At 45.4% G+C, this 14,790-nt stretch overlaps 1 protein-coding gene across 5 annotated transcripts in view; it reads right to left on the bottom strand.

Annotated features, from left to right (window-relative positions):
• The window catches only part of EZH2 (enhancer of zeste 2 polycomb repressive complex 2 subunit), a 106,629-nt gene extending 101,115 nt beyond the window's left edge, over positions 1-5,514 (bottom strand). For 3 of the 5 annotated variants that reach the window (XM_067470162.1, XM_067470161.1, XM_067470163.1), the window contains exon 1: positions 5,030-5,165. In XM_067470162.1, the coding sequence (XP_067326263.1) occupies positions 5,030-5,085 (56 nt within the window). In that variant the 5' untranslated portion in view covers positions 5,086-5,165. Of the gene's footprint in view, positions 1-5,029; positions 5,167-5,322 lie in introns of those variants that run through there. The other 2 variants (XM_060781548.2, XM_067470160.1) reach the window with 2 other exon arrangements.
• Positions 5,515-14,790: the final 9,276 nt, after the last annotated feature.

Genomic DNA, 14,790 nt, shown 5'->3' with positions numbered 1-14,790 from the left:
GCAGACTGAAAGCCAAAACAAAAGTCACAACAACATCTGTTGTAGAACGCCAATATGCTGATAACGTAGTCTGTGCTCATTCAGAAGATTTACAAGCCAGTCTAAACACCTTTGCAGAAGCATACAAAAAGCTTGGCCTCTAACCGAACATCGAGAAAACCAAAGTGTTTTTTTCAAAAGGTGCCAGCCAGTCCCTCTGAAATGCCAGAAATAAGCTTAATGGTGCAACGTTGGAAAATATTGACCACTTCCGCTACCTTCGCAAACACCTTTCCACAAAAATCAACATCAACATTGAAACACAACACTGCCTGAGCTCTGAGAGTAAAGCATTTTTCTGAACGAAGCAGGGAGTGTTTGAGTATTGGGACATCCATAGGGATAACAAAGTGCTTGTCCTCCCAACTCTGTTATACACCTGTGAAACGTGGACTGTCTACACACATCACACTCAACTCCTGGAACAATTCCATCAGCGCCTCCAAAAAATCCTGCAAATCTCTTAGGAAGACAGGCGGACAAATGTCAAGAGTGCTGGAAGAAGCAAAGACCACCAGCACAGAAGTGATGATCAACTCTGCTAGACTGGCCACATTGTCCGGATGCCCAATCACCATCTCTCAAAGCAGTTACTATGGCCAGGAAAAGAGATTCAAAGATGAGCTTAAAGCAGGAATGGGCAAACTTCGGCACTCCAGGTGTTTTGGACTTCAGCTCTGACTCTTAGGAATTGTGGGAGTTAAAGTCCAAAACACCAGGAGGGCCGAAGCTTGTCCATGCCTGACTTAAAGCTAACCTTAAAACTGTGGCATGACTCCGAGAACTGGGAAGCCCTGGCATGCTCTAACTGGAGGTCAGCTGTGACCAGCAGTGTTGTGTAATTCAAAGAGGCAGGAATGGAGGGCAAAAGGGAGAAACATGACAAGAAGGCCATGGGTCAAGCCAACCCTGACCGGGATCACCTCCCACCTCTCTTCAGCCTGAAATGCACTCTTTCTCTTTTCCTACTACCTTACACCATGGGCAATTGTGGTATGTAAGGCAGATATCATAAATCGCCTGTGGTTGGAAAGACAAAACTGGAAACATGGTGGACTTACCTCTCTGAATATTTAATTAACGATTTTATCAATCAAAAGAAAAATAAATATTTGAATAGCCATTTAAAACAGGATTGGAATAGGAAATGGTATTGTTTAATTGACAAAACGGAAGGAAATGATAGGTACAGAATTTTGAACCAGGCCATCCAGACAAATCAATGTATTAAAACTGACTTGACCATGGTAATCCACGCTCTGGTAACATCCTGTATAGACTACTGCAATGCGCTCTACGTGGCGTTGCCTTTGAAGACTGTCCGGAAGCTTCAAATGGTCCAATGAACGGCAGTTAGATTGCTAACAGGAGCGGCGCTCAGGGAGCATACAACTCTGTTGCGCCAGCTCCACTGGCTGCCAGTTTGCTATCAGGCACAATTCAAAGTGCTGGCTTTAGCCTATAAAGCCCTAAACGGTTCGGGTCCAACTTACATGTCCGAATGCATCTCCCCTTATTAACCATCTAGGACCTTAAGATCGTCTGGGGAGGCCCTGCTCTCGTTACCGCCTTCATCACAAGTACGTTTGGCGGAGATGAGAGACAGGGCCTTCTCAGTGGTGGCCCCTCGGCTGGGGAATGCCCTCCCTATAGATATTAGATTGGCCACTTCCCTTTTAGCATTCCGGGAAAAAAGTCAAGACGTGGCTTTTTGAACAAGTGTTTGCAAATGCAGGGTAACTGACACAGGAAAATGGAACGACTAGACAATGAGTTCGGACGTTTTTAACAAGGAGACACAATAAATTTATATTTTATTGATTAGTTTAGTTTTTATTATATGTCATGTGTTTAATTGTATTTATGATATTGTAAACATTGAATTTTGCCCTGTTAACTTGCCTACAGGCTGAGAAAGGCGGTATACAAATACAGTAAATCTATATAAATAAAAATGTAATGTTCATTTGTGGGATTAACATAACTCAAAAACCACTGGACGAATTGACACCAAATTTGAACACAATACACCTATGAGGCAAACAAGTGACCATCACTCATGAAAACACTGAAAAACATAACAGAAGGGACTTAAAAAGCCAAAAAAGCAAAAAGACACTACAATACATGCACAATAACAACTCCCTTTAGCAAACAAAACACACAATAGCATATCCACCCTCTCTTCTGGACTACAGTTCCCAGTATCCCCTAGACCCGGCCCTTTAGAGGAGGAGGATGAGCCAAATGCACTGCTTCCAAGCTGCAAGCATTCTTCTCCTTGGATGTCTTTGAAAGCATCCCAATCCCTGCATATTTCCAATTTCCTATTCCTGGACTGCAACTCCCAGCAATCCTCCAGATAGATAAGATAGATAGACAAATAGGTATGTGGATAGATTGATCAGAAGGAGTGCTGGGAGGTGCAGTCCAAGAATAGGCAGAGAAGGAAGAAAGCGGAGAAAGAGGAAGGGAAAGAAAAGGGGGGAAGGAAGGGAAGAGGAAGACAAGGAAGGAAAGAATGAAAGAAAGGGAAGGAAGGAGAAAGAAAAGAGGAGAGAAAGAGGGAGGGAAGGTTGGCCACAGCAACACATGGCAGGTACAGATAGCAAATAAATAAATATTGATACAAGCTGACCCATTTGAGGGTAGGGAGGGGGGATTCAAAGGGAAACTAACATTCTATATTGAAAAAGTAAAAACTGAAACTGTAACATAGTTACAAAAATTGAAAATAGTCATCTATATTAATTCATATACTGTCAAAGTTTGTACTATGATGTATTGTTAACTGCATGGTTTTCAAAAAAAGTAAACAAATAAGGGGAGGGGAAACTACCTTACACCTAGCTGAACGTTGTTTTTTCTGGTAAGCCATGTCTTATCATGATATGACCCTCACTGTGGAAGAACATGCGTGTCAAGAAGAGGGCTCTATAGCCACCTAGATATCCACCACCAAGACACAACACTTGAAGGGCCAACATATTCTGGCAAGGAGAGATCACCTAAGTCAGTGCTTCTCAACCTTCCTAATGCCACGCTCCCTTAATACGCTTCCTCATGTTATGGTGACACCCAACCATAAAATTAGTTCCATTGCTACTTCATAACTGCCATTTTGCTGCTGTTATGAATAGTAATGTAAATATCTGATATGCAGGATGTATTTTCATACACTGGACCAAATTTGGCACAAATACCCAATACACCCAAATTTTGAATACTGGTGGGATTGGGGGAGGGTACTGATTTTGTCCTGTGGGAGTTGTAGTTGCTGGGATTTATAGCTCACCTACAATCAAAGAGCATTCTGAACTCCACCAAGGATGGAATTGAATCAAACTTGGCACACAGAACTCCCATGACCAATAGAAAATACTGAAAGGGTTTGGTGGGCATTGACCTTGAGTTTTGGGAGTTGTAGTCAGAGGCGGCCCTAGGTAATTTTCAACGGTAAGCAAACCAACCCACCCACCCACTCATTGATATATATTTTCTGTTCATCATGGAAGTTCTGTGTGCCCTATTTGGTTCAATTCCATCATTGGTAGAGTTCAGAATGCTCTTTGATTTTAGGTGAACTATACATCCCAGTAACTACAACTCGCATATGTCAAGGTCTATTTTCCCCCAAGAGCGCCCCTGGTTGTAGTTCACCTACATCCAGAGAGCATTGTGGACTCAAACAATGATGGATCTGGACCAAACTTGGCACGAATTCTCAATATGCCCAAATGTAAACACTGGTGGAGTTTGGGGAAAATAGACCTTGACATTTGAGAGTTGTAAGTGCTGGGATATATAGTTCACCTACAATCAAAGGCACGCATTCTCAATATGCCCAAATGTAAACACTGGTGGAGTTTTGGGGAAATAGACCTTGACATTTGAGAGTTATAAGTGCTCCAAAAAATTGACGAATTTGTGATCATCCAGCGGCTCCTACACAATTATATGATAACAGGATTTATAGTTCACCTACAATCAAAGGCACGAATTCTCAATATGCCCAAATTCTCAATATTCCCCAAACTGGTGGGGTTGGGAGGAAATAGACCTTGATATTTGGGAGTTGTAGTTGCTGGGATTTATAGTTCACCTACCATCAAAGGCCCGAATTCTCAATATGCCCAAATGTAAACACTGGTGGAGTTGGGGGAAAACAGACCTTGACATTTGAGAGTTGTAGTTGCTGGGATTTATAGTTCACCTACAATCAAAGGCATGAATTCTCAATATGCTCAAATGTAAACACTGGTGGAGTTTGGGGAAAACAGACCTTGACATTTGGGAGTTGTAGTTGCTGGGATTTATAGTTTACCTACAATCAAAGGGACGAATTCTCAATATGCCCAAATGTAAACACTGGCGGAGTTTGGGGAAAATAGACCTTGACATTTGAGAGTTGTAGTTGCTGGGATTTACAGTTCACCTACAATCAAAGGCACGGATTCTCAATATGCCCAAATGTAAACACTGGTGGGGTTGGGTGAAAATAGACCTTGACATTTGAGAGTTGTAAGTGCTGGGATTTATAGTTCACCTACAATCAAAGGCACGAATTCTCAATATGCTCAAATGTAAACACTGGTGGAGTTTGGGGAAAACAGACCTTGATATTTGGGAGTTGTAGTTGCTGGGATTTATAGTTTACCTACAATCAAAGGCACGAATTCTCAATATGCCCAAATGTAATCACTGGCGGAGTTTGGGGAAAATAGACCTTGACATTTGAGAGTTGTAAGTGCTGGGATTTATAGTTCACCTACAACCAAAGAGCATTCTGAACCCTACCAAGGATTGAATTGGGCCAAACTTCCCACACAGAACCTCCCTGAGCAAGAGAAAATACTGTGTTTTCTGGTGGTCTTTGGTGACCCCTCTGGCGACCCCTCCAGGGATCCCGACCCCCAGGTTGAGAAACACTGGCCTAAGTAATGCCAATGAGTAATGTCTCTCTCCCTCCCTCCCAATGAGGCGCCCTCACCTGCTCACGAGCACGACTTCAGTCATTTCCACCTGTTTTCCCCGTAGCATGTTCATTTTCCCGGGCTCTTCATTCACTCTCCTGTAGACTAGCTTCGCCTCTCCCCGCTTACCTTTCCCATTCTCTCCCCATTGAGGAAGGCCCCGCCCCACCTGTCTTTCACAGGAAGCCACGCCCCCTCGCTCACTTGTAGGCGCCCCTCCCCCCCCTCCCACCCCCAAGCACGACAAAGAACTCGAAGCGGGTGTGTCTGCCTGTCTCTGTCCGGCTCCCTCACTCGCTCGCGCGCTTACCCCCTCCTCGCCGGGCCCGCGGCGCCCCTCTCTCGGCTCGCCTCCCGTCCGTCACGCCGCCCCGCTCACTTCTCCCTTCTTCTCCTTCTTCTTTCCTCCTCCTCCTCCTCTTCTTCGGCTCCGGACAACAGAGCGCCAAACCCGGCGGCGGCCAAATGGCCCCGGCTCTCATTGGAGAGAAGCTGCCGTCGTCCGGATTGGACGAACCGCGCTCTCCCCGCCCCCCCGTAGCCGGGTCTCAGCCAATCCTCGGCGTCCTGGGCCCGAGGGGCGGGGGCTTGCGCGCGCCCCCCACGTGCAGGGCGGGAAAGAGGGGGAAGTTCTTTGTTCTCGCGCTGTTTAGAAGAAGGCGGGAGTTGCCTCGGTTCCTCTTTTTCAAATGTGGTTTCTTCGCTGGGCGCGCGGGGCAAGCTCTCTCCCTCAGGAGGAAGTGGACCGCCTCAGCCCCGTTGCAAGGCAGGAGGGCGGGAGGCCGTTAACGGTTCTAACAGCCGTGGCTGCCTTTGCGCGCGCGCGGCCGGGGGGAATGGGGGAGCCTGGCCGCCCCTCAGGCGGGGCTCTGCGCCCGGCCCCCTCGACGCCTGTTGCTGGATTTGGGGGGGGGGGGGGGGAGGCCTGTTTCCACAAACAGTCGGGTCTGGCTTACAGTTGAGGTGCGTCTCTCTCTCTGCTGCTGCTGTTAGGAGCCACCATTGTTGTGGAGGTACAGAACCATCTTGAATCCGACTATCTATATAAATCACACGCATAAAGACATTACATATATTAGAAGCCAACACTTTCTCATTACTTTATTTTCCAGATCACCAGACTAGGCCACAGCAACACTTGGCAGGGGACAGCTAGTATATATAAAGAAAAAGGTAATGTTCGTTTGTGGTATTCACAGAAGTCAAAAACCACTAGATGAATTGACACCAAATTTGGAAACAAGACACCTAACAACCCAATGTATGTCCTTCACTCAAAGAAATTGATTTTGTCATTTGGGAGTTGTAGTTGCTGGGATTTATTGTTTACCTACAATCAAAGCATTCTGAACTCCACCAATGATGGAATTGGGCCAAATTTGGCACGAATATTCCATATGCCCAAATATGAACACAGATGGAGTTTGGAGGAAATAGACATTGGGGATTTCTAGTAATGTAATCAGAGCCATCCAGTCATAAAGATAGATACGATTCTCTCTCTCACACACACACACAGATATAGTATCATAGATTTGAAAGGGACCCTTAAAGAAGGACTATGATATGTTGCATCCTTGAAGTGACTGGACTGACCTTGAAGGAGCTGGGGGTGGTGACGGCCGACAGGAAGCTCTGGCGTGGGCTGGTCCATGAGGTCACGAAGAGTTGGAGGCGACTGAACGAATGAACAACAACATGATATGTTGCGTGTTCCACAGTAGGCAAACCAGACAATCGCCACATCAACACTGGCAAAGAAACTGCAAGAAATACTATTTACTCACAAGCATAAAGACATTACATATATTGGAAACCAACACTTCTCATTGCTTTATTTTCCAGATCACCAGACAGCCACAGCAACGCGTGGCAGGTGACAGCTTGTTGTTGTTCATTCATTCAGTCGTCTCTGACTCTTCGTGACCTCATGGACCAGCCCACGCCAGGGCTCCCTGTCGGCCGTCACCACCCCCAGCTCCTTCAAGGTCAGTCCAGTCACTTCAAGGATGCCATCCATCCATCTTGCCCTTGGTCGGCCCCTCTTCCTTTTACCTTCTACTTTCCCCAGCATAATTGTCTTCTCTAGGCTTTGCTGTCTCCTCATGATGTGGCCAAAGTACTTCAGCTTTGTCTCTAGTATCCTTCACTCCAATGAGCAGTCGGGCTTCATTTCCGGAGGATGGACTGGTTGGATCTTCTCACAGTCCAAGGCACTCTCAGAACTTTCCTCCAACACCACAGCTCAAAAGCATCGATCTTCCCTAAGGTCCAGCTCTCACGTCCATAGGTTACTACAGGGAATACCATGGCTTTGGCTGCTGCTGTTAGGAGCCACCATTGTTGTGTAGGTACAGAACCATCTTGAATCCGACTATTATTACTATTTATTTATATTTTTATCCCGCTTTTCTCCCATACCTGGGAGAACTGTGGTTAAAACAACAGAAATCCCATGACACAAAAAGCACAACATCACCTCCCCACAAAAAAAACATAAACAAATAGCACCTTGCATAAACCAGAAACAACAAATAATAATAAGTACCAAACATGTGCGCCAGCTGCGCCCGTACCTTGGGAAGTCTGACTTGACCATGGTAGTCCACACTCTGGTTACATCCCACATAGATTACTGCAACGCACTCTACGTGGGGTTGCCTTTGAAGACTACTCGGAAGCTTCAAATGGTTCGGCGCTCCGCAGCCAGGTTGCTAACAGGAACGGCACTCAGGGAGCATACCACTCCTCTCTTGTGCCAGCTCCACTGGCTGCCAATCTGCTACCGGGCACAATTCAAGGTGCTGGCGTTAGCCTATAAAGCCCTAAACGGTTCCGGCCCTACTTACCTCTCCGAACGCATCTCCACCTATGAACCGACTAGGACATTAAAATCATCTGGGGAGGCCCTGCTCTCGATCCCGCCTGCATCACAGGCGCGTTTGGCGGGGACGAGGGACAGGGCCTTCTCGGTGGTGGCCCCTCGGCTGTGGAATGCCTTACCTGTAGACATCAGAAAGGCCCCTTCGCTGTTGGCGTTCCGGAGGAAGGTTAAGACTTGGCTTTACGAACAAGCGTTTGGCTAAACAGTGCAAATGAATACAGGAAAACGGTAAAATCGAACATAGGAAAAAGGTACAAGGATTATGAGAACGGATTCTGATTTGCTGTTGAGGCGTTATGATATGATAATGATTGTTTTTGATTTTGTCTGTTATGGGGCCTGCATCAATAGGAGCATAGTGTCTAGATCTAGGGAAGTAATGCTACCCCTCTATTCTGCTTTGGTTAGACCACACCTGGAATATTGTGTCCAATTCTGGGCACCACAATTCAAGAGAGATGTTGACAAGCTGGAATGTGTCCAGGGGAGGGCGACTAAAATGATCAAGGGTCTGGAGAACAAGCCCCATGAGGAGCGGCTTAAGGAGCTGGACACATTTAGCCTGAAGAAGAGAAGGCTGAGAGGGGATATGATAGCCATGTATAAATATGTGAGAGGAAGCCACAGGGAGGAGGGAGCAAGCTTGTTTTCTCCTTCCCTGGAGACTAGGACGTGGAACAATGGCTTCAAGCTACAAGAGAGGATATTCTATCTGAACATGAGGAAGAACTTCCTGACTGTGAGAGCCGTTCAGCAGTGGAACTCTCTGCCCCGGAGTGTGGTGGAGGCTCCTTCTTTGGAAGCTTTTAAACAGAGGCTGGATGGCCATCTGTCAGGGGTGATTTGAATGCAATATTCCTGCTTCTTGGCAGAATGGGGTTGGACTGGATGGCCCATGAGGTCTCTTCCAACTCTTGATTCTATGAGTCTATGAGTCTATGTATAATGTGTTTTAATTGCTTATGATACTGTTGTGATAACCTGTATTATGTAAACCGCATTGAGTCGCCTAACGGGCTGAGAAAAGCGGTATAGAAATAAAGTAAATAAATAAATAATAAAGTGTTCCGCCTTGGATTAGACCACACCTGGAATATTGTGTCCAATTCTGGGCACCACAATTGAAGAGACAAACTGGAATGTGCCCCGAGGAGGGCGACTAAAATGATCAAGGGTCTGGAGAACAAGCCCTATGAGGAGCAGCTTAAGGAGCTGGGCATGATTAGCCTGAAGAAGAGAAGGTTGAGCGGAGACATGATAGCCATATATAAGTATGTGAGAAGAAGCCACAGGGAGGAGGGAGAAAGTTTGTTTTCTGCTGCCCTGAGAGGGATGAGAGGAGAAGTCACAGGTCCACAGTTTGGGGGTCCTCCTGGACTCATCACTGTCGCTTGAAGCTCAGGTGTCGGCGGTGGCCGGGAGGGCCTTTGCACAATTAAGACTCGTGCGCCAACTGCAACCGTACCTCGTAAAGGCGAATCTGGCCAGGGTGGTCCACACCTTAGTCACTTCCAGATTGGACTACTGTAATGCACTCTACCTGGGGCTGCCCTTGAAAACGGCCCGGAAATTTTAATTGGTCCAACGAGCGGCAGCCCGGTTGCTAACTGGTGCTTCTTACAGAGAGAGGTCAACCCTCCTGTTTAAAGAGCTTCACTGGCTGCCTTTCATTTTCCGGTCCCAATTCAAGGTGCAGGTGCTTACCTACAAAGCCCTAAACAGTTTGGAAACTGCCTACCTGTGTGACCGCATCTCTGTGTACGAACCCACACGATCTCTTTGTTCATCTGGAGAGGCCCTGCTCACGATCCCACCTGCATCGCAAGCGCGATTGGTGGGGACGAGGGATAGGGCTTTCTCTGTGGTGGCCCTTTGACTCTGGAACTCTCTCCCCAAAGACATGAGGCAGGCCCCATCACTAGCAATCTTTAGGAGGAGCTTGAAAACGTGGTTGTTCCAGTGTGCCTTCCCAGAATAGGAAACTCCTAGCATTATGTCCCAACGCACTTTATCAGAGATCTAGGATATCTGCATGCCCATCCCCCTCCAAACACTCTACATGGTCATGCCCAACACTTTTAATTTTAATTGTTACATTTGGCCCTGCCATTGTTTTTAATTGTGTCATTGTGTGTTGTCAATGTTATTGCTTTGTTTTCTGAGTTATTTTGCTGTCTGTTGTTGTTGTTTTTACTATTTTATTTGGGCTCGGCCTCTTGTAAGCCGCACCGAGTCCTTTGGGAGATGGTAGCGGAATACAAATAAAGGTTTATTATTATATGCATTCCCTCAGTTCTCTCTGAAAATCTTATCCCAGTTATATCCTACCTTGTTCATGTCAGCATTATTTTTTTAATTTTAATCTATTACATTTGGCCCGGCCATTGTTTTTCAATGCTTGTATGTCACTGTTGATTGTTTATTGCCTTTTTTTTTTGTTTATTTTATTTTGGTCGTAGCAGGACCGACTTGAGAAACTGCAAGTCGCTTCTGGTGTGAGAGAATTGGCCATCTGCAAGGACGTTTCCCAGGGGACGCCCTGGATGAATTGATGATTTTATCATCCTTGTGGGAGGCTTCTCTCATGTCCCCGTATGAGGAGCTGGAACTGATAGAGGGAGCTCATCCGCCTCTCCCCAGATTCGAACCTGCGACCTGTTGGTCTTCAGTCCTGCCAGCACAGGGGTTTAACCCACTGCGCCACCGGGGGCTCCATTTTTTTGTTTATGTGATTTATATGAATTGTATTGTATTGATTGTTTTATTGGTGTTTTGTTTATTGTTGTAATGTGGGCTTGGCCTCATGTAAGCCGCACCAAGTCCCTAGGGGAGATGATAACGGGATACAAATAAAGTATTATTATTATTATTATTATTATTATTATTATTATTATATGATAGCCATGTATAAATATGTGAGAGGAGGGAGCAAGCTTGTTTTCTGCTTCCCTTGAGACTAGGACGCGGAACAATGCCTTCAAACTAAAAGAAAGGAGATTCCATCTGAACATGAGGAAGAACTTCCTTACTGTGAGAGCTGTTCAGCAGTGGAACTCTCTGCTCCAGAGTGTGGTGGAGGCTCCTTCTTTGGAGGTCTTTAAACACAGGCTAGATGGCCATCTGTCAGGGTTGCTTTGAATGCAATATTCCTGCTTCTTGGCAGGGGGTTGGACTGGATGGCCCATCAGGTCTCTTCCAACTCTATGATTCTGTGTATCATTAAAAACTCCCTGGGCCTCAGGCCACTGAGGTTATCCATAAAAACATTATACAGGGTGAGGCAGCATAACTTCCTTTTTTCAAAACTTCATAAAACCCATTGTATGAATCAGAAATTTTTCGTTTTTTTATAATGTAAGCGCATACCTAAAGTTTTGTTTTATGTAGGTTTGAAGATCAAATTAGATAGGTGACGTCCCCCATTCTCCATACACTGAGTAAACCGATTTCTGGCGTTTGTCATGACTCTTGCCAGCATAGCAGACGTTATGTTGGCAATTTCTTCCTGAATGTTGGTCTTCAAATCTTGTAGGGTCCATCGACGGTTAACATAAACAAGGGATTTCAAAAAACCCCATAGAAAAAAATCACAAGGGGTCAAATCTGGAGAGCGGGCCGGCCACTCCAAATCCACTCGAAAAGTAGGCCTCAACAGCAAAAGCACGCTCCTCACTGCTCCAACGCATGATGGCAACTGAACTGTGTCAGGACAAAACTTTATACTCCCACCTCTCGAACGAGACCACTAGCGCTCCGCTACGCCTTCAACTGACTGAATGGCACACATTTTAAAAAAGAAAGTTATGCTGCCTCACCCTGTTCTAAAGATCCTAGAAGCTCTGAATCTTTAGGCCTTGTAAACATTGCCAAGTTTACATGAACATGTGCTTTTGATCTTAAGAACAGACAAATCTCCCAAGCTCTGAGGATTACCTGGGAAGGAATCCCATTGGATCATTGCAGCGCACACAAATACCTGGGAGTCACTCTGGACCGTGCTCTGACCTACAAGAAGCACTGCCTGAATATCAAGCAAAAAGTGGGCGCTAGAAACAATATCATACGAAAACTAACTGGCACAACCTGGAGATCACAACCAGATACAGTGAAGACATCTGCCCTTTCGCTATGCTAATCTGCTGCTGAGTATGCATGCCCAGTGTCGAACACATCTCACCACGCTAAAACTGTGGATGTGGCTCTTAATGAGACATACTGCATTATTACGGGGTGCCTGTGCCCTACACCACTGGAGAAATTACACTGTTTAGCTGGTATTGCACCATCTGACATCTGCCGGGAAGTAGCAGCCAATAGTGAAAGGACCAAGGCAGAGACATCTCCGGCTCATCCCTTGTTTGGGTATCAGCCAGCACACCAATGCCTTAAATCAAGAAATAGATTTCTAAGACCTACAGATATACTCGCTGGAAAACCTCAGCAAGCAAGAGTCCAAAAGTAGCAGGCTCAAACCCAGAACCTCAATCAATGGCTGATACCAAATGAGAGACTCCCCCCTGGGCACATAGAAAACTGGGTGACTTGGAAGGCGCTGAACAGATTGTGCTCTGGCACCACGAGATGCAGAGCCAACCTCAAGAAATGGGGCTACAAAGTGGAATCCACGACATGCGAGTGTGGAGAAGAGCAAACCACAGACCACCTGCAACCTGAGCCCTGCCACATGCACAACGGAGGACCTTCTTGCAGCAACACCAGAGGCACTCCAAGTGGCCAGCTACTGGTCAAAGGACATTTAATCAGTTACCAAGATTGCAAACCCTGTTTTGTCTGTTTGTTAAAAAATTGTTTAAAATGTAATACAATTGTCTGGTTGCTACTGACACGATAAATAAATAAATCTCCCAACTACTTGCTGTCCGCTGGCTTTGCTTCCCTCTTGCTGTCCGCTGGCTTTGCTTCCCTCTCTTTCAGCTGCCACAGCAGAGCCCCCCTTGCGCAGTGGGTTAAACCCTTGTGCCGGCAGGACTGAAGACGGACAGGTCGCAGGTTCGAATCCGGGGAGAGGCGGATGAGCTCCCTCTATCAGCTCCAGCTCCTCATGCGGGGACATTAGAGAAGCCTCCCACAAGGAAGATAAAAACATCAAATTATCCAGGCGTCCTCTGGGCAGCGTCCTTGCAGACGGCCAATTCTCTCACACCAGAAGCGACTTGTAGTTTTGTAAGTTGCTCCTGACATGAAGAAGGAAAAAAAAGCTGCCGCAGCACCTATTCCAATAATTGTATCAGTTGAATCAGCAGCAGCAAGAGGAGGTGTTTCAAAGGTGGAGTAAAAGACAACAATAGCCCTTTCTTAAGGGTTTAAAAACCAAATTACTCAGAGATGGGGCAGCAGCATCAGGGGCATGGTTGGAAAGTTTTCTGGGGGCTGTCCAGGACAAGGAGTATGAAACAGTTGACTGGCAGAGAGATAAAAAGACTAGATTAGGCGAAGACAGGCATATGGTGGGGAGCTAGAAAAAAACTGCTTCCTACGACCTCTTGATCACTCTCCTCACCCTCTGGCACATCTAGCCAGATCTCTGTTGAGAAATTCTAAGAAATTCTAAAAGATGTATTTTTTTCTTAGAATCAAAGCTTGAAATTAGTGAGTGGCCTACAGTCAATTATGTCTTAAACTACTAATCCCTTGACTACTTTTACTACATCTCTCTTCACTATTGATGCCACCTCGTTTCTTTCTAGATTTTCATTTCCTGGTTAAAACACTGTGTTGTTACATTCCTGGCCAAGGACCACAATATTTGTATGTTTCATTTCTTATTTTGCTATGTCTAACTCCCCTGATTCATGTATGATTCATGATTCATCTTTGGTATTTCTTTTAACCCCTTAGTATGTCAGCTTCTGCCTTGAGTCCATTTGCACCATCAGCCACAACAACACACATATGTATCTTTTGCTATACCCCAGTCACTTGTTGAGTGCCTTCTGACCTGGCAATCTAATCTTCTGGCATTATCTCTTGTTTCATTTTGAATTGTCTCATTCTTTTCTAGGTAAAAGTCTTCAGGAGTAGCATACCATTGTCATCATCTGTGCAGTACTAACAACCATTAGCTATAGTTTCACTGCTGTTGTCTCTGAGAGATTCTCCAGAAGTGTCACTCCCCACTATTGCTGCTGGCCAGTAGCTGTTTGGCACATTAGGTCTGACTCCTCAGTAAAAATGTACCTGACATGGGAGACTAGCAGCAGCATTGCTGTCATTGGCATAGCCTCTTGACTCACAGGAGCATGTAATGCTACCAGCACAGAAAGTTTTGTAGACAAAGATAATTGCGGTAATTATTTTGATGGAAGAGTTGTGGTGCCTAGGCCAACTACACTTCTTTCCAAGGATTGTGGCATTTAATTGGTATTTAACCTTCCCACTTAAGAAAGGGGGGGAGAGTGAAAAATGGGAGAAGTATTTTGACAGAACAAAGACTCGGTTGTGACTGATTTTATGATTTTACAAAGTTTACACCTGAAATCACCAGCAAAGCCATCATCTGTCTTCATAACTGAATTATTCTGTGTCTGGATTTGTGTGCCACTGTGGTGTCAGAAATAAAAAGGATGTAGAGCATGGATTTCATAGACCTCATACTTTTTCTTCTTCCAAAATCCATAATAAAACAATAACTCCCATTTATGCCCATGAATCTTAGAAATCATAGATCTCTCTCACAGCACAGATGCTTAAAATTTTAACATAGGGTTAAACTGAAACCATCTGCCATGAAAATATCCCTATAAAGATGAGCTGATTAGTGAGGCAAAAACCATATTTTGTGTTTACACCCCATGAGACATAGCTGGTCCTCTTGATGAATTCTTTTCCTTTTATTTCCCACCAAAATTTGTTTTTGAAGTTCCTGTGCTCAAG

The sequence above is a fragment of the Anolis sagrei genome, chromosome 6, assembly GCF_037176765.1.
Source record: "Anolis sagrei isolate rAnoSag1 chromosome 6, rAnoSag1.mat, whole genome shotgun sequence".
NCBI lineage: Eukaryota > Metazoa > Chordata > Lepidosauria > Squamata > Dactyloidae > Anolis > Anolis sagrei.
Note: the sequence above shows the minus strand (reverse complement) of the source record. Positions and strands in the feature narration are given on the sequence as shown.